Source organism: Equus przewalskii, chromosome 3, assembly GCF_037783145.1.
Source record: "Equus przewalskii isolate Varuska chromosome 3, EquPr2, whole genome shotgun sequence".
Taxonomy (NCBI): Eukaryota; Metazoa; Chordata; class Mammalia; order Perissodactyla; family Equidae; genus Equus; species Equus przewalskii.
This window is the reverse complement of record NC_091833.1, coordinates 79,977,908-80,002,466: the sequence shown is the minus strand read 5'-3', so window position 1 is coordinate 80,002,466 and position 24,559 is coordinate 79,977,908. Positions and strand designations below refer to the sequence as shown.

Below are 24,559 nucleotides of genomic sequence, written 5' to 3'. Positions count from 1 at the left end.
AAGTCCTGTAGCCTCTAGATGTTTTTGACCACCTTTCCAGAATGCAATTTGTTTCCTACCAAAGCTGAGAAGGAGGCGCGCAGTCACGCGATTCTTGCCCAGGCCCGCTCGTCTCCGGAGCGTCGCCCAGGCCTTAGGAACGCCAGGGTCCTGTTCGCCCAGAGCGCCACAGCCGGCCTCACCGCCCCTCTGCAGCTGGGGCTGCCCCTCGGGTCTCCCTCTGTCTCCTCGCAGCGCGCTCCCGTGGCCTCGCCAAAACATGCGCACGACCAGGCCAAAGTTGCGCTTGTTCCCGCCCTCCTGGGCGCTGGCAGCGTCCATCCCGGGGCTGCTCGGCGAGCGAGCAGGGCACCCTGGGTTTTGCCCGACCGCGGGGCCCGAGGCCGCCAGCTCCCTGCGCCGGGACACTTGTCCTCTGCAGCGCGCAGTGGCGACGGCGGCTCAGAGACCCGAGGCGCCTGCGGCGGGGGAGCGCGCACAGGCGGCGCGGAGCCTGGCGGGCTGGACGGGGTGTGGCGGGGCGGAGGCGGACGCGCCGGGCACCACCCTCGCCTCGGCACACGGGCGGCGGCGGCGGCAGCGGCGGGCTCGGCTAGGGGACGCGCGGCGCAGACGCAGGCCGGGAGGACGCGGGGCTGCCGGGGCGCGCGGTGTGCGCGCGAGGAGGCGCGCGCTGCTTTCCTAGAAAGCGCCGCTCCACGCGCGGCCATGGGCTCCCTGTGGCGAGAAGTCCTCCTGGAGACCGTCCTGGGTAAGCCGAGGCCGCCCTCGCCGCGCGTTCGCGAGTGCCCGCTCCGCATGGCCCTGCCCCGGGCCGCGGCGCTTGGCCCGGGAGGGAGAAAAGCGCGCCCGGTGCCCAGAATAGAGATGCTTATCGTCCCCTGGGAATTTTGCTACGGAAGGAAAAAAACAAAAGACTCAGATTGAGGTTCCAAACCTGAGGCTTTGGCGAGGCGGGTGCGGGAGCCGGTGCGGGAGCCGGTGCGGGAGCCGGTGCTTCCCCAGCGGCCACGCTACCCTCGGATTGCGCCCACGGGGCGCGAATTCTCCACGTGCCGCCGGCTTGGAACCGGCGCGGCTGGTACCGCCCCCTAGTACTCCCACCCGCGACCTTTAAGTTAAACTTAATAAGATTTAGTACTGAACTTTGACTTTCAGGAAGACAGGGCACTCGTCCCCGTTCCTCCGCCCCCCGACCCCCGCGGCTGTAGGTGAGCACACAGGGCAGTAGACGCTGCTTGCGTTGGCCCGGCACAAGTGGCCTTGGTGGCCGCTGCTCATTTGGGATTTGGCGAAAACCATCAAACTCGAGTCCCATGTGCTCACTTAGCAAAATGTCCCAAGAACAATTATTGGTGTAATTCTCTCGGAGCTGTATGATTAAAATCAGAATTCCCAGACCAACGCTTGGGAAATGGCTAGAATCTCGCTGTTCATTATGAAACAAGCATTCCTCCGGCTTGGGAGGGGCGCCCTCCTAGGAACCTGATTTTGGGGGGGTTAGTAACGCTTGGGAGGACCCATTGTTCTGGCGCAGACAGCATCTCATAAGTACGTCGGGCGTGTAAAGCGAATTACCTTGCGTTAAGTATCGAGGGCACTAGGTGCTCTGTGCCTGATCTCATTTAATCCTAACAACTCCGAGAAGTGGTTAAAAGTACAATTTTGCTGATCAAGAAGGGGAGGCTGAGCGGTACCTTGGGAGAAAGGTACAACACTCGGTGGTTAGACAGCTACGTTTGGAGCCAGACTGCTTGGGTCTACGTTCACTCTGCTGTTTGCTACTTTCATGACCTTAGGCAATTACGTAACTTTCTGAGTTTCAGGAGTCTTTTCTTGTTTTTGCATTTGTAAGTGGGGAATAGACATAGTGTTAATTTCATAGGACATGGGTTGTGTGAGGAATAAGAGAGATGACCCCTGTAAATACTTAGCGCAGAGCCTAGCACATGGTATAAGTGTCCAGTCGTTAATTATCGTTATTCTAGAAGATTGCAGTCAGGAGTTGACGGAGGTGAAACTGACTTCGGATCTGGCTATTCCACTACCTGGTACTGTCTCCTAAGGGTTGGGTTTACAATAGTCTACTCACAAGAAACCGATGGTTGCGTCACTAACCTGCCTTTGGGTGTCGTCTGGAGTGGAAGGGGTCCTGCTGTTTGTTGCTCTTTTTGATTTTCATGATATTTCTCCTTATAGAAGAGGAGACCCAGGTAAGGAAATGTTATCACTTCAGGGTCCTGACAGGAAACCAAATTCAACAAAGATGGTCTAAATGAAGAGGCTTTCATAAAGGGACTACCTGCGAGGGTTAAAGGAACGAAGGAGGGTTGCTGAGGACCCGCAACAGCAGGAAGCCATTTTCCTCCTTGATGGACGTGATGGCGAGGGGAGGAATTCTAGTTAAGACCAGAGTCATGAAGGAGGCCGGCCAGCCGAGCGGTGGGGGTGCAGCAGCCTGGCTGCTGTTTGAAACAATGACAAAGTTACACTTTCTCTCTCTCTTTAAAAAAATTTTTTTCTAGGGTATGTCTTTTGGTCTCTCTGCCATGATATGGGACCAGTGATCTTTTACTTTCCTCTGCAAACCCTCGAACTCACTGGGCTTGAAGGTTTTGGCATAGCATTTCTTTCTCCAATATTCCTAACCATTAGTCCTTTCTGGAAATTGGTTAACAAGAAGTGGATGCTAACCCTGCTGCGGATGATTACTGTTGGTAAGATTTAAGATGTTTTTTACTTAAAAATCAAGTAAAATTATGTATACTGCTCTTTGAATACTACATTATTAAAAAAAGATTTCTCTTTCTCTTACTGCTACCTTGAAGAGTTTTAGTAGAGCTGGGAGGCTAGACCAAGTCAATGTATTTTACATTTCTCACTTTGCTGTCGGATTAGAAAAGCCTAAAAATCACTGAAGCGAGGAGAGGAAAGATACCTTGGTGAACAAGTCAACACTTGAACATATTGTGTTCTTTTTTCCAACTATGACTCAAAACTCAGAAGCCATTAAAAAAATTGTTAAATGATACTGCATGAAAATATGAAAATTATGCATGATGAACACCACAGTAAGCAAAGTCAAACAGCAAATTAGGAAAAATATTTGCAACTCTTTTAGTCAAAGGGCTTATTTCAGTAATATGTAGAATTTTTATAAATCAATAATAAAAAAGACCAACAACTCAATAGAAAAGGAAGCAACAGATACAATCAGTTTACTGGAAAGGAAATATAATTGGTTCTTAAAAATATATTAAAATGTGTAGAATACAAATTATATATACACCCACACATATTTATACATAGTTTCACATACCGGATTGGCAAAGAACAAAGTCTGATAATGCTGTATTGGAAGGGTGGGAAAACAGGTTCTTATACGTTGCTGGTGTGAATGTAAGTTGGGACAACTTCTGCAGAGGATAATTTAGCAATATTTATCAAAGTTACAAATATGTATATATTCTTTTACTCAGCAATTCCACTTCTAGGAATATATCCTACAGATACACTCATATGTGTAACATGATAAAAATACAATATTACTTAATCATTGCAGCAATATTTATAATAGCAAGATTAGAAATAACCCAAATGTCATCTATATAGATAGGTTAAATAAATTATGATTATGAAATTCGGAATACTATGCAGCTATATAAAAGAATGAGACCATTGTTTATGTAAGGAAGTGTAATGTTCTTCAAAATATTAGGCGAGAAAAAGGAAGCACTAAACAGTGCGTGAAGAATACTAACACTTGGGTTAGATGAAAATGTATTTAGTATTTAGTTGAACATGCGTTAAATAGCTCTAGAAGGATTTTTTAAAAAGCAACTGATAGCATTTTAGTTGCTTCCAGGGAGAAGAAAATGGTACCTAGAGACAAGTATGAAGGGCAACTTTGCACTGTATACCTTTTGAATTCTGAATTTGAGTATGTTACATTGCCAAAAACTAGCAACTGAAAAAATTTTAAATGTATATTTGCTATCACAAAAAATTGAGATTCTTAATATTGGTATTGAGAGACCTTGGAGAAGTCCTGGTAGTGAAAAACTCAGGAGGTGAGGTCATGGAGAAAAGATTTAAAAAACAAAAACACCAGACTCCAGTCTGGGTGAATCTGTAGCTAAAAACTCTGCATGTCTTGCCCTTCTGCAATAATGCAGTTGGTTTGTCTGAGTTTTCCAAGTGCATTTGTTCATGAACCGGGCTGTATGTTTCTTCTGTCTGGAAACAGTCGTTTGACTTTTTTCAGAAACAGTAACAGGAATCGCTAGGTAGCTGCCTTCTGCTTTTCTGTGCATCAGACCCAAAGAAGACAGAATACAGTTAGTGCGGTGAGTTCTGTGTCTGCCCACAAAGGTGGAGAGCTCCGGCTTTTAAAGAGCTTGGGCTCAGAAAGAAAAGTGGTAAATGCCACTGAAAAATGCACCCTTTACAAAGATGGTGTGCATAGGAATGGAAAGACAATATTTGACCATGAAATGTTCATCTCCAGAAGTAAGAGAAGTGAAACTTTCTACCCTGATTTGAGTAGATGGTCACTGAGTGAAACCGTCTTTGGCTTACTGTATCCTTCTATGAATTACTACGGCCTGAGTGTTGCAAGTTTCAGTTTCTCATCACATTCCTTGGCTGGCATTTACGAGAGTGATCTCATCAGTGACACGTTTTGGTTGCCTTTGCTCCGTGCTTATGGTGCCAGGCTTACCTACGAAGCCACTGACTGAGCAGTTCCTGGGACCGTGTTTTATTAAGTCCAGTTCCGGCCCAGTAACTTGTGGTGGCTGTAAGGGATGTGATATTAAATGAGTCTGGGGAGGGTATGGTATTTGGGATGCTTCCTGTTGTCCCCCTTCCACCTCCTTCCTCCGTGAAAACCCATCACCTTGAGTAGAGGTAGAATTATATTTGAGAAGGTGGAGTAGGTGGGAAATGACTCGGAGTTGAGGATGAAGAGGCCCATTTCTGCCAGATACCCTTCCAGGTAACCCCTGAGTCTTGCTGATGCTCAACAGCGGCTGAAGTAAGCCATGACGTGACTTAAAACTCCCTTCAGATGCTTCTCAAGGCAAGGAAACAACTGGTTTTTGAAGATTCCTAAGGTATCCTTACATAATACGGAGAAGATCTGAGTGTTACCTGCCTCCTCATATCTGTCGTCTCAGATATTTTAGCTTAATTACTGTGTAGTTAACTATTAAATTCGTTCATACTCCTTTTGATTCAGGTCATTTTTGACCTTAAAGATTTTGACCCACTAGAATGGCTATAATCAAAAAGACAGACCATAACGAGTGTTGGCAAGGACATGGAGAAATTGGACCCCTCACATATTGCTGGTGGGAATGTAAAATGGTGCACCTGCTTTGGAAAACAGTTTGACAGTTCCTCAAAATGTTGAACAGAGCTGTCATATGACCTGACAGCTCCGCTCCTTGGTATATGCCCAAGAAAAATCAAAACATACATTCACACAGTACCTTGTACACAAATGTTTATAGCAACACTATTCATAATAGCCAAAAAGTGGAAACAACCTGAATGCCCAACAACTGATGAATGGAGAAATGAAATGCTGTATATCCATGCCATGGAATCCTTGCAGTGGAATATTATTGAGCCATAAAAAGGAATGACATACCAATACATGCTACAACATGGATGAACCTTGAAAACGTTGTGCTAAGTGAAAGAAGCCGGTCACAGAAGGCTACATATTGTATGATTCTATTTATCTGAAATGCCCAGAATAGGAAAAGTCCATACAGCAGGAAGTAGATTAGTGATTGCCAGGGGCTGGGAGTCGGGCAGGGAGGAGGAAAAGGGAGTGGCTGCTAATAGGTATGGGTTTCTTCTTAGGGTGATTGAAAATATTCTGGAATTAGATATTGGTAAAAGTTGCACAACTTTGTAAATACATTAAAAACCATTGAGTTGTATACTTTAACATGATGAACTTTATGGTATGAATGATATCTCAATAAAAATTTTTTAAAAGATTTATACACACACAATTATATATTCACTCTATCTTCCTGAGTATAAAGATGGTATCAGACACAACAGTTATCAATGCAGATCACCGAGTACCAGTGCATGATTGTCAGAAACATTCAGCTCTCCTTAATTTGTTTGTAGGCAGCATAGCCTCCTTCCAGGCTCCGAATGCCAAACTTCGGATAGTGGTCCTCGCGCTTGGTGTGTCTTCGTCTCTGATAGTGCAATCTGTGACATGGTGGACAGGAAGTGGTTTGCAAAGGTATGGTTCGTCTCTTAGACCTGTAGACAAGCAAGTGTGATTAGTCACCAAAGGGAAAGTCGGGACCCAGAGTTCCAGTTTCGTATTTACCTTGCATATGGCCTTGTAGAAGTCTCATTTATTTCCTTTTCACAAAACCACGATGTGAATACTTGCCATTAGTTTTAATAATGTTTTCAGAATTAAAGAATTAGAAGAAGTCGCCTAGGTAATGGGCTTTATAAAGGCTATGTCATGTACATTCCTGCAAGTTACCAATAAGACTATTTCCTATGCTCATTCTATGAAACTGGAATTCGTAGAATTTCAATGGACATAGTACATTGAAACCACATAAAAAGTATGTTACAAATACTTTTGTACTTACAGGTATCTCAGAATCTGGGGATTTATTTTAGGACAGATTCTTCTTCTTGTTCTTCGCATATGGTACACTTCACTAAACCCAATCTGGAGTTATCAGGTGTCCAACAGAGTGATCCTGACCTTAAGTACCATAGCCACCCTTGATCGCATCTTCACAGGTAAGAGTATATCCAGTTTCTTTAAGGATTTTCTCTCTTGCGTAGTTTACCTTTCTTACCTGAATGTGACACATCTTGAAAGATAAAAATTATCTTTCTGTGCTATGTCTCCATTTCAGCTTTTTCCCCTGAAATAGTCACTGGCACAGTCATGGTGGACTGTTATCTAAGCAGAAGGCACCTTTTTCTTGCCATTACAGAGGATGATAATAAAAAGCTGACTGTATCACTGGGCAGTGGGGGAGTAGAACCCGGCCTCATACTCCCAGCTGGCTTTCAGCTCTTTCTCCTCTTTCCCTCTGGACAGGCCTTCCAGGGTGGGATCCGTCACCCCCCTCCCTCCGTACTGACCCCAGTGTAGCTCTAACACTGTGGACTGTTATCTGTGAGCTGGGGCCATGGGAACTACCTGGCATTGTTTTTTTTCCAGGTGTCTGAATATATTTAAACTCCAAGTCTAAAACTTGAAAAGAAAGAAAGTCTTGCCTATTCACACCACCTTTCAAATACCCTGTCGCTGTCTGGAGCTGACTTTCTCGGAGACAGGCACACACCCAGCTTGATGTTTGCTTCATATGCTAACTCGAGACCCTTCTGAAAAGAAGAGAGAAGTGTTACTAGATTCTAATTAACTTGCTCCTGGCTTTTTGTGTCACTCTCACTGAGTCACTGTTCTTTTGTAAATACAAGGAGAAATCTCACAGACTGATGGAAGTGTAGAGGGTTTTGGCTCAGTGCGAACAGAATGCTGTATAATCCCCCTTTGGCCCCAATTTTGGCATGATATGAGGGTAGTGAGAAGAGGGGGACATCACGCAAGTAAATTACTCAAGTGACGTTAGTATTAGTTGGAGCATTTAGACCTCCGTCTAGTGCCCTAATATGTTCTATATTTTATAAAACACTAACATCTAGAGGTGGAAACTCAGGCAGCAAATTTCACAGGTACAGCCTGATAAGGATCTGAACTTGGGGTGTAATTTACATTTCCTGACTTGAGTTTTCTTCTGTCTCGCCTCTTGTAAATTTACATGACCCAGTTGTTGCTCCCTTCCTGTTTTTGCCCTGTGCCCCATTTACAAAACTCAAGACTTCTCGCCAGCTTCTCTAGCATTTCTGATGTTACCAGGAGTTTTTTGTAGTTTTATTGAAGATCGGCTGGGTCCTGGGGGAGGGGTCACCCGCCGTAATACACAGCAAATTCGTTTTAGATATCTCTCTTCTCCGAAGACTGTCTGCTTAGCCTCCAGGCCCTGGCCACCCTTCTGTCTGTACCACCCTGTGCCTCATCCCCATAGCTTTCAGCTCTGCTCCTCCTTCCTTTGACTCCTTTTTTGGCAGAGTGGCTTTCTTCCTCCTTGTAAAATAGGGCTGCCAGCCCCCCAGGCAGACCCTGAGGCTTCCTTCTATCCCGCAGAGGGCTTCACAGCGTCACAAGCATCTGCCCAACAGCCTCTCTGTTCCTACAGAGAAATTCTCCTGCCAGCATTTTCTCCAGGTGTTACATTATGTGAAGTCAGTGGTGCAGTGAATTGAGACCTGTTGGTTCAACAGTCCCCTGAAGTGTATGGTATAGCTCAGTACACAGGTGCTGGAGCCAGACTGCCTAAATTCCAGCCCCACTTTCTCTTTACTAGCTGTGTGATCTTGGACAAGTTACTTGTTCTCTCTGTGCCTCAGTTTTCTAACCGGTAATGGGATTAGTAATAGAGCCTGCCTCATGAAGTTGTGAAAGTTAAGTGAGCTCCTATAAAGGGCTTGAAAGAGGGCGTGGCACGCAGTCTCTGCTCAGGCAATGCGCTGTTAGGACTCTGGATACACAGAGCGTTAGGTGGAAGCCCTCTTCTTTTGGGAGGGAGCAGCCTGGTGTACTGGAAATTTTCCACTCAAGCAGGACTGCATTTGTCCCCTGAACATACCGTTCACTGTTTCTGCATATATTTTTGCTCCTGCTGTGAACTTCACATGAAGTAAATAACTTTCCGCCTTTTCACTTGTCAAATTCCAAGATGCTCTGTTCCCTCTAAAGCCTGCCTGATCCAGCCTGCCTGAGGTCCTCGCTCTCTGCCCAGCTCTCAGCACGTTCTGCTTTGTGTTGTAGGTTCATGTGTCGTCTCCCCTTCTAAAGTAAGCTCCTGGAAGCCAGTCACATTTCTTACTTGCTAAAGTCTGTTAAATGCAGAGGGTAAATTTCCATGTAACTGACCCTTTTCCATTTTTGTTCTAGATGGTGACTGCAGTAAACCTGAGGGGAAAAAGACTGGCGAGGCAGCCAAGGGGATGGCCTCTAGACCTAACTGGTTGTTGGCGGGGGCTGCCTTTGGCACTCTCATATTCCTCACCCACTGGGTGTTTGGAGAGGTCTCCCTCGTTTCCAGATGGGCAGTGAGTGGCCATCCCCATCCAGGGCCGGATCCTAACCCGTTTGGGTGAGTTTGGGTTTGGAAGCAATCAAGAAATTGGCTGTTATGGTTGAGGGAAGAAATACCTCCTTGGTTGAGCAGCTAGATCTGTGCTAGCCAGATATTTCATATTCCACTCTCCCTAGATATCAGAAACATTGAGTAAGAGGTTCTGGGAGCCCCTGCCAGGGAGTAGGAGAGCATTCTTAGTGGCCGGAAGGCATGACGTTCTCTGTTCTTTTCCTCTAGACTCCCTCCCCACACCCCCTACTGCTGCCTCGCCACCATTACAGTTATTGGTATTTGGTAGGGCAAGACCAGAGTGTACTGATGGGAGATACAGGATTGGCAGCCTGAGCATAGCTCTCTGTTCTCTCCGAAGGAGGGAGCCTGGGAGATCTCTGATCCTCTGGTAGTTTGGGACTTGCTCCAACCACGGGGCACCTAGGGAGGTAGCAGTCTTGCATTTAAGTGTTAGTCCATGTGTTCTGTCCTCATCAACCCTTTGTGTGTTCTTCCTGGCACTTCTTTTTTCCCATGCCAGACCCAGTCTTTCGTGTAAAAAGATTCGAGAAACCCTTAAAGCATCTGCCTCAGATACCTGTTTTTTCTTAAAGTGCTGAAATTCCCACATTTGGATCTTTCCCCAGCAGACATCTGGGCATATCCCACCGGCTTCTCATACTCAGCATGTCCAAGTCTGGACTCAGGAGTTCCCAGGCTCCAAACATGTTGCTCCTCCTCCAGGCCTTGGTTCACTCTATCCATCCACCCCATCATCTGAGCCAGAAACCACAAGTCATCCTTGAGTTCTGTGTCTTCCTCCTTTTCTGCATCTTTGGCATTAAGTCCAGTTGATTCTACCACTTCTTTCAGATCTGTGCCTCCCTCCCTTTCCCCAACCATATCTGCCTTAGGGGAGTCCTTACCATCTTTCATCCAGGCTCTTGCTGTTTCTCCTGATGGTCCCTCTCCAGAATGATCTCTCTAAAATGCAAATCTGACTCCATCACTCCCTTGCTTAAAATCTGTCAGCAGTTTTTTTTACCCCCAATACCAGGTCATATGAGACTGGATCTGCCCCGCACCGTCCGCTTTTACAAATGCTCCCTGCCTTATCTCTGTGCTGCACCTGGGCTGAAAGCACTTGCAGTTCCTTAGAAGTGCCAGACTGTTCCACTCCTCCATCTGCGTGTATGTGCTCTTTCGTCTGCCTATCCTCCCTTGTCTTCCTTAAGGTCTTGGCAAGCTCTTATTCACCCTTCAAAACCCAGCTCAAGCATCTCTTCCGTGAAGTCTTCTCTGATTATCCCAGGGGTCCCTTTATGCCACATACTATCTTGAATCCCCCCCAATATCTCTTATTATTATTCTGTATTACACATTTTTTAATATTACAGTTATTTTACACCTTTCTTCCTCTCTAGACACTAACCTCCTTGAGGACAGGGAGTGAGAGAAGAACTAATGTTTGTGATGTACTCTGTGTCAGACACTGAGCTAGGAAGTTTACATATGTTATCTCATTCAGAGTCTGTGTCTTTTTGATCTTGGATACTCAGCATACTTGGGAGGAAGAGAGAGAAAGAAGAAAGGCACAAAGGAAGAGATGGGAAGGGAAGGAGTTTATTCTCGTATTAAAGCTTTGTCTCCAAAGTTCCCTGTGAAAACAAGCATAAGAGGTGTGAAAGAGCAAAAGGAGAGCCGGACCAGGAATCCAAGGTGGGGCTCGAGGGCTGGAGTCGTGGTTGGCCAACAGCAACTCACCATTCAACCTTGGACCAGTCACATTACATCCCTGGCCTTGTTTTTCTCACCTGTAAAATGAGAGTTTTCTGTTCAGACATCTTATGATTCTGTATGTTAGAGTGAGACATTGAAGGTGGAAATGCAACCCATGAGATCGGTGGAAGATTGGTTTCTTGAGATGTCAATAGCTACTCTAAGAGAAAAAAAGTCTTCTAGATCAAATAGGTTTATAAAATATTGCATTTTATATTCCTTTCTTTGTGATTCACAATGCGTGTTATAGCATATTAGAGACTCTAGAGAATTTCTCAAACTTATTTGAAGATGAAATTCCTGTTTTTTTTTTTTTGCTGAGCAAGATTAGCCCTGAGCTAACATCTGTGCCAGTATTCCTCTATTTTATATGTGGGTCACCACCACAGCATGGCTGACAAGTAGTGTAAATCTGCACCCAGGATCTGAACCCACGAACCTGTGAGCTGAGGTGGAGCACACAGAACTTCACCACTAGGCTAGGGCGCCAGCCCCTGTTTCTAGAACACCTATTAACATCTCATAAAATTGCTGTTTCTCAGAACCCTGTTTGAGAAATGTTGCATAAGACCGTCGTCACCCATGACCATCAGAGTAGGAACTGCTTTCTAAAATTCACTAGATTCTACTCAAGGGAATGGGTCATAGATAAGTTTTGATGGGATAAAGATGTGAGAGATGGGTGAAAGGGGAGAGAGAGGCTCAGAGGGTGTTGAAGGGACTCTGGGGGACCAAAGGATCAGTGCCGACCATAGCTCCTGGGAGAAGAGGGAGCCGGACAAACGGTGTCTTAGTCACTTGTTCCAGCTTCCCATCAGCCCACCCCAGCACTCCGGACCTGTTACTCTTACTCTTCTGTAGCACTTTCCATCTTCTGATATCCTGTGTTGCTTGCTAATTGTGTTTATTGTCTGTGTCCCCCTCCCCCCCACTAGAATGTGAGCCCTGTGGAGAAAAGGGCTCTTTGTTCGTTGATATATCCTGAGCCCCTAGAACAGAGCCTGGCACATAGTAGGTACTTGTAAACGTTTGTTGTTGAATTGAGGATAGAGAAAGATCACCTGTCCTCCATGGCCTTTCCTCACATCTGGTCTTCTGTAGACCCTGGACGATCCTTAACCTTAGGAGGTCGGGGGAGGTGGGAGGGCAGCTGAGAGCCTCACTCCAGAGCCTGAGGGCCTTTTTTTTTTTTTTGAGGAAGATTAGCCCTGAGCTAACATCTACCACCGATCCTCCTCTTTTTGCTGAGGAAGACTGGCCCTGAGCTAACATCCGTGCCCATCTTCCTCTACTTTATATGTGGGACGCCTACCACAGCATGGCTTGCCAAGCTGTGCCATGTCTGCACCCAGGATCCGAACTGGTGAACCCTGGACCACCGAAGCAGAACATGTGCACTTAACCACTGTGCCACCAGGCCGGCCTCTGAGGGCCCTTTGTGGATTCTCAGTCCCACGTGGGCCACTATGTGTGACGTCAGGCAGGTTACCTAAGTGGTCTTTCCCCCAGTGTCCTCCTCTGCAAAATGGGGATAATAATAGCATTTGTCTTAGAGAGTTGTGAGGATTAAGTGAGCTAAAATATGTAAAAATCTTAAAACAGTGCCTGGTGTGTAGTAAGTGCTATGTTTTTTAGCTTAATTTATGTTATAACTACTTAATTGAGTGCCATGTCATAAGCTATTATTGCTGTTGGATTTTTCCCTAAAGTTCGGTTAAATTCTTTTTTTCTCCTCCTCCTAATTTTTGCCAAAGTAGCTAAAGAATGAGATAGCTTGTAGTTGTTTTAAAAAACACAACTCTCATTTATCAAGCTGACACCAGTCCCAGGAAGGCAGTGACTGTAGATGAAAGCAGTGTTGAGGTAGAGAAAAGAAAGAAAACAGGCAAACTGAAGAGAAACTGTTCCCAATGACTTTTTCTTTTGGTGTTTGGCAGTCATTTAAAATGTCACTTGGCCAATATGGACTATAATTTAATAGTCTGAGAAAACTCAATTACTGTGTTTGCGTTGACCATGAAAGATGACTATGAAAGATAGCACTTTTCTCAAGTTGGAGTAGTTATTACTTTAATGTTCTGAATGTATATAATCTTGGTCCCCAATGGGCGCTCATCTCATTGGTTGTTCCACACTCATGTTATGTCTTGGATGTTCCAAGAGGTAGGAGATATATTTCTGTTTTCTATTTGAGACAATGAAATATTAATAATGTCAGATGTCCTGTAGCCTGTCATTTTTTCACAGAGGTGTAATTCTGCTGTGCTTGGCGAGCGGATTGATGCTCTCGGCTTGTTCACGGTTTCCTGGTACCGGTGTAATCTGGTGGGTTACAGGTATGTGGAGCTGACCTGCAGATATGCCCGTCGTTCAGCTCAGCTGTCCAGTTCACTTGCAGGCATGTGCACCTAGACTGGAAGTAGATGACCCAGGCAGCCGTACAAATAGGTGCTGTTGCCACGTGGTCTATTCTAAACAGCTACAGCTGCTAGAATCCATATGTCACCATGATTTCCAGTGACTCCTGGCTCCAGGTTCCTACTTCCTCCATTTCATTTTCCCTCTCCTCCTGTAGCTGTCTCCTTCCCCCCGACTATGCTGACATGATCTCCCCCATCTCCCCATACGTGTGTCAGTCACAGATTTACCGCAGGTCTGAGAAGGTGGAGGGTTGTACATCGCCACGTTGCCAGCCCTCTTCCCCTCTCCGAGATCCCTCTCTTCTCTGGTTTTCAGGAACGCCCTCCATTGGAACTCCATCATGCAGTTCAATTTCCTTTTCTCTTTTACGTGGAAGAGTTTAGCTCCTCACCCGTCTGCTCAGCTTTGGGGTCCATGTTTGCTTATTCAAAGGCTTGGACCCTCTGCTCCCCATCACTGCCTTTAGGATCACAGAATATTGGTGAAAACTATCATATTTCAGGAGCAATCTATTTACTTTCCCACAGCTGAATTATGCCACTCTTCTCCCTTCCCCTTGAAAGGCAGAAATGATTAGAGTCAGTTTTGGTGTTAAGTTAAAAACCCCCCATTCTGTGACAGAGCAAGTACTATATTTGGTTTCTGTGAGGAGAAACGTCCTTATACACATTAATTAAGCAGGTGGTTCAGAGTGTTGCACTAGAGGCTGTGTGTGGGTTGTGAGACTATGTATATCGGTAACAGAAGATGTGGGTTGAATAAGAATGAGTAAATTTCTGTGCGCTCTGAGGTCCACCGCCCTTGCATGGAAACGTGTGTAATGAGTTAGGCTGCTCAGTTAATGAGGTTCACCAGGCCCTCGACCTCCTGGGGATGTGTGAACACACTGTTGCAGTTGTGTTGAGCTGTTTTCACTTGCTCCTGTGTTTTCTAGTAGGCGTTCCATATGGACTCTGTGGAAGTTTGTGTGAATATAATATAGGAGTAACCTTTCTTCTTACCAGAGATACGCCTCATGAGATTCCTCAAGAAAGGGCCAGATCACTTTGTAAATGCTGTTTGCGTTGAGCATAGATAGCTTTTTAATCTGTTTGCAATTGGGAAAAGGAAGGTGAGCTACAATGAAAGATTGTTCGGCATTTATAGCATGCTGAATATAAGCAAAATGCCGGGCAGGTGATTATCAGCTTCATTTTAGACATGGGAAACCTGAGATTCACAGAAACGTGAACTATTAGTTAAGGAACAGAAAAGCTGTGAATTTATAGTATTATGCTTATACTTATTTCCCCAGATAAGAAAGGTCCTAGCCTTGAGAGTCCAACCTAATCTCTTTGAAGTATTAAATAGTAGTTTAAAAGGCCCTTGGGACAAGCAGATTTAAGGCTTCTAATAGGCTATTTGCAGTAGACAGGAAAGCAGGGCCATAATTCGTCTGTTTCGTCTCCCTCTCTGATCGCCTGCTCACCTGAAATAAGTTGGAGCTCACACTTAATTATCTAAAGATGGTGCCCACTTTTTCACTGTGATTCATTTCTGGAAACCACATCATAAAGCAGAGTGTAGAAAAAGCAATCATATCTTTTCATTGTACAGTTAAAGTTGGCGAGCCCAACTGGGTCTCGGCATGAAATTAATTATGGCAGTGACCAATAGAATTTCATAAATGCAAACATACAGGAGCTTTAAATCTTGATGGCAATTAAATTAGGAAAATCAAAGCCCTATTGAAAAAAAAGACATGTGTAAACGCATTGATAGGACCCCAGTGTACTATGTAGTGTGCCTACAACTTCATTGTATAAACAATTTGATCTGTGGAAAGCTAACACGCTGGTTATTATAAGTATTGGAGTATTCAGTTACCGTTAATTCTACTTTGTGTCTTAGATGTTGTAAAGATTTAGGGGACAGTATTTGGAAGGACTCAGTCTCAAACAAAAAACAGTTGAAGTAGACAGTCAAGTGAAAAAGGCAGAGTGACTGACAGTGTGTGTCATATGCCACCACTGGTGCACAAAAAGGGAGGGGAATGCACATGTATGTATTTCTTCCGATGCATAGGAAGGATGCAGAAGAAGATGCTAACATTGGTTGCCTTTACAAAGGGGAACTAGTGGGTGACAGGGGTCAGAGGGACTCTTTTGTGTGTGTGTGAGGAAGATTGGCCTGAGCTAATGTCTGTGCCAATCTTCCTGTTTTTGCTTGAGGAAGATTGTCCCTGAGCTAACATCTGTGGCAGTCTTCCTCTACTTTGTCTGTGGGACACCACTACAGCGTGGCTTGATGAGCGATGTGTAGGTCCACACCCGGGATCCAAACTCGTGAACCCCGGGCCACTGAAGTGGAGTGCACAAACTTAACTACTGCACCACCAGGCCAGCCCCAGAGGGACTCTTTTTTTACCTTTTGAATTTATAACCTATTTAAAAATACAATTTTAGTGGATTTAAAAATATACAGCCTATTTAAAAGTAGTATTTAAATTAAAAATAAAAGCAATAACAGTCAAGGGAAATTTGAAGAAATGTTTTCTTTCCCTCCAGATAATTCTTTGTAGTAACACAGAAGCAACAAAGTCATTCTGATGTCTTTAGAATATCAAATGAGGACTCATTCTTCTAAAAAATAGTCATTGTAAGTTGGTAAATAGGAAAAATTTACTTCCACTAATAATCAAATAAGTGAAATTCAAAATGTGATACTATTTTCATCATTAATTTGGCAAAGATTTTCAGAAAGAAATAATTCTTTTTAAAGATTCATCCTGAGCTAACATCTGTTGCAAATCTTCCTCTCTTTTTTTTTCACCCTCTCCAAAGCCCCGGTACACAGTTGTATATTCTAGTTGAAAGTCCCTCTAGTTCTTCTGTGTGAGCTGCTGCCACAGCATGGCTACTGACAGATGAGTGTGGTTCTGCACCCGGGAACCAAACCCGGGCTGCCAAAGTGGAACACGCCAAACTTTAACTACTAGGCCATGGGGGCTGGCTCTAGAAAGAAATAATTTTGGCATGGTTCAAAAGGTGAGTTTCTGGAGGAAATGGAGACTGGTGTAACCTCTCAGGAAAGCAGTTGACCACAAGTAATGACTCTTTAAGATGCCTTTAGGGGCCAGCCAGGTGGCGGAGCAGTTAAGTTCGCACATTCTGCTTCTTGCTGGCCCAGGGTTCACCAGTTCAGATCCCAGGTGCGGACATGGCACCGCTTAGCAAAAGCCACGCTGTGGCAGGCATCCCACATATAAAGTAGAGGAAGATGGGCATGGTTGTTAGCTCAGAGCCAGTCTTCCTCAGAAAAAAGAGGAGGATTGGCAGTAGTTGGCTCAGGGCTAATCTTCTTCCAAAAAGAGAAAAAAAATAAATAAAATGCTTTTACCTCTTGACACAGTAGTTGTACCTCTAAGAATCTTTTTAAGAATTATTTTAAGGAAATAATCAAACATGTAGTAAGAGATTAATGGACAAAGAAAGATGTTCCTCACAGTGTCAGAAGCTTCAGAAAAGGCCAACAATAGGAAAATGGTTGCTTATATTGTAGTGTATTTATCCAGTGGAATAGTATATATACTAAAAATGTTTTAGAAACAAACATTAATAACATGAGAAATGTTCTTGATATAATGTCACATAGAAAGCAGAATATAGTCCTCAATACGTGGTATGATTCCACTTACCTAAAAATACTTCCATATATATGTAGAAAAAGACAGTGGAAATATGTTGGACTGTTGGCTGTGATCATCTCAATCTGAGGCAATCCTTAATTGCTTCCTTTCAGTTTTGTATTTTTAAAATTTCTATAGTGAAAAGGCATTGCATTTGTTTATTTCAAAAAAAAAAAAAAAAAAAAATTTGTTATTAAAATAACCATTGTCGGATCTAAGTATTTGAAGGTCTAACTGCAGCATTAAAGTCCATGGGTTGTAGAGGGCCCTGCCGTCTGGTTCTCAGGTTCATCTGGGTGATGCCTTCTTTGAAGTGGGGAAGAATAGATAGTCACGTGGCATTATCCTGTGAGATGCAAGTGGGACTTACTCATGGATGAGCGCACTGGGGCACTGAGAAGCTGCCTGGATCCGCTTCTTGCTCTCCACTCCTCCTTTTCTGGAGTTCTTGCCCCAAGCAGTGAAGAGTCTGCTGTAGGCATCCTTGAAGGGTGGGTCACAATTATACAACACTGATTGAAATGTCTAGGAAATGTCCTAGTCTATGGAAAGATGTTATATGGATGGCTCCAAAGTGAGGTGTTGTAAGACCCTGATGTGCTGTCTCAAAGCTGATTTCACAGGAATTGGGAGAAATGTTATATTTCCTCAGGTTTGACTCAGCAAATTAGCAAACATTTACTAAGTGCCTGCTGTGGACCAGGCAGACTGCACAGCGTCCAGCATCTCCTAGGCTGTTGGATAACAGGGAACGGACTGCAGAACTGCTAACGCAGTGAGTCCCATGCTGTCTCAGTCATGTCTTCTTTTAGGGCTATGTGGAAATGAAATGGATGGAAATTCCTTTAGAAAGTTCTTTAACAAAAACGTTGTAGAGACCACACTGACAGATTTTCTAATGTCCTAGATCCAGCTGGTTAAATTAAAAGGAGATATTTTTGGTGTCATAGGTAATTTCAGTTCTTTCCTTTTTCACCATTAGGATCTTAACGGAAATAAGCTAAATATGCCTTCTTCCCTCCCGCTGCCCTTCCTGAAGAAATAGCACTGGCTGGAGATTTACTAGATCCACATTCCACTTCCAGTTGTACAAGTAACTAGCTGTGTGACCTTGAGCAAATCACGTTAACCTTGAGAGACTTCAGTTTCTCATCAGCCTGGAGATTGGGCCAGTATGCTCCTGAGGTCCCTCTGGTTCTAAACAGCTATAAATCGGTCATCTTATAAGCTTATTACACCACCCCCCTACACACACACACACACACGTGGTTTTTTTTAAAAGAAAATGGTAGAGACTATGACTGCTTTCCTGTCTGATTCTTTTTCTTTCTTTCTCTCAAACAGGAGTGGCTTCAGCTGTGGGTCTCCTTTACCTGCCCACGTGGGCAGCCGCTGTTTCTGGCTGTGTGCTTGCCCTCTTCACAGCGTCCATGTGGCCTCCAGTGCTTGGACACCTTGTTAGCTCTGGGTCAAGACCTGGGAAAGCCATGACCATCGCCATGATATTTTATCTTCTAGAAATACATTTCTGTGCATGGTGCACAGCTTTTAAATTTGTCCCAGGAGGGGTATATGCTAGAGAAAGATCTGATGTGCTTTTGGGTGAGTACATTTGAAAGATCTGGATTAAAGTAACTACTCGAAAATACCCTTCAGCACTGACTAGGATTTAGCACTTTACGTGACTGGTGGAAATAAATAGGATTATTTAGCCTTTCTATTAAAATAGACTCTCTTGATTAAAAAGGAAACTGAAGGAATGTCTAAATTACTACTTAAAAATCAGTTTCTTAATTCATCCATGAGTTTCAGTAATATTTGCTACTGCAAAGACCTTTTAAGTGAATTAGTTGTGATAACAACTAAGTTTAATCTGTAATAAAGTATAAAAGAGGTGCCATGTAACACTTGTGTTCTATGATATGTTAGGAGAAAATACGATCATGATGCTTACGTTGCTACTTCAGTGGTAGGCTCGTAAAAATATACAGAAATTGTGATTTTTTTTTTTGGTTCTCCTGAATTTAATCTGATTTTTATTTACCATATTTTTACCAATAAAATATATCTGGCATATATGAATCTTAGTGTAAATAAATTTCCAAATCACAGGGTAAATACATTTTCCATTTCAGTGGTTATGAGCTTATATGCCAAAATTAAAACTTCATAAACTCAGCTCAGTTTAATATTTGAAAAATTGTCTTCTAGCAATACTGAAATTACCAATGTATGATATATGTATACTGATGTATAATTACTACCGTAATTACTATCATTTCAGTTTCAGTAAAGCATGTCAGATGCTTCCAGGATACGATCTTTGACAAATGAGGAGACAAAACATGTTAACAGGGAATTCAGTTCTTGTTTACACATTCACTTTTCCATTTGTTCATTTATTCATTAAAAAATTATTGCTCACCTGCTGTGTTCCAGGCACAGTGCCAGGTGCTGGGGATTTAAGAGACATAGAGTCTGTGCCCACCTGGAGCCTCAGTGTAGCAGGAGGAACACTAGGCATGAAGTTAGACCTGTACTGTGGAATTACAGTTGTGTGAGGGCAGCGCAGAAGTCTAGGCTCCTGCTCGTGTTTCTTTGCACTTCCCCGTCATGTCCTACTACGCTGTCCATTGTCGCATGAACTTTTCTACTCCATGAGCTAGGCATCTGTCAGGACAGGCTATTTTGAAAGATATATTTTTAAACCAAATGGAATATTTTTAAACAACTATTGAGAATTTGATATGTCTGGTAAACACCCAACTCTCATCCAATTCGAGACATACATTGCTGCATTTCCTCTGCAATAATCTTGGCTTTGTGAACTTTGTGTTTCTTCTGGTTTCTTTCAGGTGTGTGCACTCTGTCCTGCTCTATCTTGCTGTCTGATGCTCTGCTTTTTTCTTACTCCACCTTGCTTGGGGGTCTGCCGTGTGGAGAAAGCGAACGAAAGTAAGAGCCACTCTCAACATAAGTTGATTTCTTTAGAATGTTAGGAATGATGTGCTTTTTGAATTCCTTCCTGCTGCGTCTGGGGTTGCAGAACAGTGTGTCAGTACAGCTTCCAACAACTAAGAACTTGCTTTAGTAAGAATGATGTTATGTTGATAAGGCCACAAAAACTAAGGAATGTTGGTAATGTTCAGAGTAGCTTTTAATACAATTGAAAAGAATCTGTATTAAATCAGAAACTAGTATAAATTTATTGTCTGGGTTTCTCCTGGCTTTCCACCTAAGTTAACTTTTGCTTGACATTTCCTAATTTATGTATTATTCAATCATACCTCTGTTTCTATTCTTATTATATACAATTTTAGAAGTATGTAAACTTTACATATAAGCTGCATTGTAATGCATCCCAGTTGACTGGCTGGCCTTATTGGCGCAGTGTGAGTACTAGCGTGCATCCTCTGTGAGACCCACACCCCAGCCGGAATGATTGCCAACATTGCCGTATTAAGAACTTCCATATCCTCCTTTTGTGCTCCTCAACTTGGTGCACTTGAAGTCTCTTTGGTGGGGAAGATTGAGCCCTGAAGCAGTTCAGAAGGCTTCTTTCTCTTGTGCTCCGCCCTCCCCTGCACTATCGACAGTCAGTGACATATACTGTTACCAACATAACAACTAGGAAGCACTCAGGAAATTAGAAGAACTAAATCCCTCATGAGGGAAAGGCTGAGTCTTCTTATTTGAAGTGTGGTTCCTAGAACCCCAGATGATTTCTCATGATCATCTCGATTATCAAAAGTACTACCAGAGATATGTTAACTCAATAACTGAATTTTCAGGGTATGTCCATTTCAACAAAACCTAGGCTCATAGAATTTACTATTGGAAAGATTTTCAGATTAAAATGTGATATATTCTTTCTCTTTTAACAGGGACGGTGATGCTAATCATTGGGCTGAATATGCTATTTGGTCCTAAGAAAAGCCTTGACTTTCTTCTTCAAGCAAAAAACAGTCCTAAAGCGCTTTTCAGAAAGAGTGAAAAATGCATGAAACTTTGTAAGTATGGTTTTGCTGTCTTTTTTTAAAAGCATTTTATTATAAATATAAATTTTCAGACATGTATGGAATTAAAGAGTATAATGAACCCTCATGTATCCATCACCCAGTTCCAACAATTGTTAACATTTTGCCCATGTTGTTAACAGCTATCTTCGTTACTTGTTTTTGTCGAAATACTTTAAAGCAAATCTCTGATAACGTGTCATTTCAACCATAGATGCTGTGTATTAGTTTTGCTTCAGTTGTAATGTGGATATGGTGATTTAACAGGTAGAATTTCCAAAACACTTTGTTCTAATCGTTGACACTATTTATTTCATTTCTTGTTCTCCTTTTTTGGGAGATTAAATATGTTAGCATTTGGAATGTTGATGAATTAGCAACTCAAACGTGAAATTAGTTTACTGTTCAATCTGTCTTATTTCAAGTGGACTGGATTAAGTAAAAATGTTCATTGAATGTATAACATTTGCAGATAGTGTATTAGAATTCAGTACACTACGTGACTACATGGTGTTAGGTAGGATGTGGACATGTAAAAACTGGTCCCCACCCTCAATGACCTGATACTTTACTAAAGAAGACAAAGTTATAGTGTAAAGAGATAGGAAACAATTAAGAAGCTAAAAGAAATATCACAAAGCAGTAAGACCGTTATATAAACACCTACATGTATGTTCTATCATAATTTGAAAAAATTGTAGTAAAGTTTAGGGGAAATTTTTTTAATTTAGAGTTTTGTGTGTGTGTTCTTATGTTTTAGGTATGTCCCTTGAAACCAGGATCTGGCAATTTTTGTTTGTTTCTATTTAATCCTGACAATCTTTGTCTTTATTTTTACTAAGAACCATAATTCTTTAACTCATTCATCAACTTGAGGCATTTGGAACAATTTATTTACAAAGTTGTTTGGACAGTTTTGTGTGACTCTTTTTTTGTGTGTGTGAGGAAGATTGTCACTGAGCTGACATCTGTACCAATCTTAGTCTATTTTTGTATGCGGCATGCCATCACAGCATGGCTTGATGAGCAGCGTGTAGGTCCATGCCCAGGGTCCAAACTGGCGAACCCTGGGCCACCAAAGCAGAGCACACAAACTTAATCACTATGCCACTGGGCTGGCCCTGTGTGATTTTTTTTTTAATAGACTTTATTTTTTAGAACCATTTTAGATTCACAGCAAAACTGAGCAGAAAGCAGAGAGATTTCCCGTGTACTCTCTGACCACACAGCCTCCCCCACTGTCAACGTCCCCCATGAGAGCGGTCCATTTATTGCAATTGATGAACCTACACTGACACGTCGCTATCACCCGAAGTCCACTGTCTCCTTTAGGGCTCACTTTTGGTGTTATACATCTGTGGATTTTGACAAATTTATAATGACATGTATCCACTATTATAGTATCATGCAGAGCAGTTTCACTGCCTTAAAAATGCTCTGTGCTCACATTTATCCACCATTACAGTATCATACAGGATAGTTTTGCTACCCTAAATATCACCTGTGCTCCAGGTACTCATCTTTTTAGTCTCCATTGTTTTGCCTTTTCTAGAATGTTAATCTTTGTCTTTTAACTTGAAAACATAATCTATATTTGTTGTGATTGCTCACATATTATGATTTATTTCTATCGTTTTACTTTGCTTTCGCTTTTTCTACTTTCTCTAGGTATATTTTTCCCTCTTTTTCTTCTTGCTTGCTTTTGCATTGATTGAGTTTCCTTTTTTTCTTATCCCCTTCCTCCCCACTCCTCTTTCTAGTTTGGAAATTACACCTTCTGTTTTTCTTCTTTTAGTAGTTGGTTATTTTTTTCTCAGCACATTAAAGATTTTGTTTCCCTGTCACCTGGCTTCCATTTTTGCTGTTGCAAAGTCAGCTGTCATTGTAATCTTTGCTCCTTTGAAGATAATCTGTCTTTTCCTTCTGGCAGCTCTTAAGATTTCCCTTTGTTTTGGTGGTCTGAAATTTCACTGTGATGTATCTGGATGTGGAGCGCCCCGACCTCCCATCTTGCTTGTTTGTGTTTGGGCTTTCTGAATCTGAAGAGTCATGTCTTTTGTCAATTCTGGAAAATTCTCAGGATTATTTCTGCAAATATTGCCTCTTTCCCATTCTTTCTCTTCTCTCTTTTTTGACTCCAATTGGATATGTGTTGGATCTTCTTACACTCTTTCATATTCTCTACCTCTGTTTTTGAGCTGCCTCTTGCACTAATTCTCTGTTCAGCTTTGTATAACCTGCTGTTTATCTTGTCTCTTGAGTTTCTAATTTCAATGATTATTATATGATTTTATTTCTAGAAGTCTATTTGATTTCTTTACACATTTTCCTGATTGTTAATTTAATTTCATATTCCTTAGTCATCATATTGAATACCCTCTTTGATTTTTCTAAACATGTTAAGTATGCTTATTTTATATTCTGATGCTAAAAGTTCCAACATCTAAAGTATTTGTGGGCTTGATCCTGCAGGGTGTTTTTCCTGCTGGTTCCTCTTGTGGAGACTTGTTTTCTTGTGTATATTTATGATTTATTTTTACTCTAAGCTCATCATCCTTGGAACGTTTTTAGGGGAAGATTCTTTGAAGCCTGAGTTTAAAGTATGGGTTATGTATGCATGTCACCCAGGAAAGTTTACCCAGGAATTAGGCACTTTTCCCTTTGCATTGAATCCTAATAGATTCAATAATTTCGTAAACATTATTTTTTTAAAAACAAACTTGGTTTCTTTAACACGATTTCTTCTCTCTGTTTAGTTTTGTGGCTGCTTGTTGGTGTGGGGTTGCTGGGATTAGGAGTACGGCATAAAACCTATGGGAGGAAACTGGGCAAAGGGGTAAGTAATGAACAATTTTGATTTAGAACTTTATATGCTATATATGTGTATCCATACATTTGTACACGTCACCATTACGATTGAACTCTAGCCCTGGGTCTGATGACTTCAGGGCGCAGGATCTCCCCTCTTTAATTCTCAGGTCCCAGGCTGGTAACATAGTGGAGTTATTTTATGAAGCTGGGTTCTTGGGACAGGACGGGCCCGTATATTAGGGGCATACTGCTCATGATTTTGTTGTATGCAGTTATTTTGTCCATGATTTAACATATCTAAACTATGAAATAACTATTTTATAAGGGGCTTCTTTCTCCTGTTTGGTAGATATTGCTGAAGGCAACAATATGAGATTCTTTGATTTAAGAAAAATCCTACAGGTAATTTTTGATTTTGTAGATTATGGATAGTTTGTGTATGGATGGGTCATGGAAGTTTTCTTGTCTCTTCCTTTTTTCTCTTGCTTGAATGTTTTATTGTCCCTTTCTCTTCTAGACAGGTGGGCAGAAGCAAGAGTAAGTGTTTGCAATGTTGTGTTTTCTGTATGCTCTGATAAAAAGTTGGATGTGCTTCATAATGCAGTTAGAGTTACAGTTCTGGCTAAAACAGAATTTGAGGCTAAAACTTTGAATTTTAGCAATCT

The 24,559-nt window shown here is 42.5% G+C and overlaps 1 protein-coding gene across 10 annotated transcripts in view; it reads left to right on the top strand.

Annotated features, from left to right (window-relative positions):
• The first annotated feature begins 550 nt into the window (after positions 1-550).
• The window catches only part of CWH43 (cell wall biogenesis 43 C-terminal homolog), a 68,935-nt gene continuing 44,926 nt past the window's right edge, over positions 551-24,559 (top strand). For 2 of the 10 annotated variants that reach the window (XM_070614979.1, XM_070614978.1), the window contains exons 1-9: positions 552-751; positions 2,526-2,717; positions 6,151-6,271; positions 6,641-6,795; positions 9,023-9,224; positions 13,227-13,315; positions 18,412-18,669; positions 20,952-21,077; positions 23,840-23,919. In XM_070614979.1, the coding sequence (XP_070471080.1) occupies positions 709-751; positions 2,526-2,717; positions 6,151-6,271; positions 6,641-6,795; positions 9,023-9,224; positions 13,227-13,315; positions 18,412-18,669; positions 20,952-21,077; positions 23,840-23,919 (1,266 nt within the window). In that variant the 5' untranslated portion in view covers positions 552-708. Of the gene's footprint in view, positions 752-1,658; positions 1,710-2,525; positions 2,718-6,150; positions 6,272-6,640; positions 6,796-9,022; positions 9,225-13,226; positions 13,316-18,411; positions 18,670-20,951; positions 21,078-23,839; positions 23,920-24,559 lie in introns of those variants that run through there. The other 8 variants (XR_011538757.1, XM_070614977.1, XM_070614980.1 and 5 more) reach the window with 8 other exon arrangements.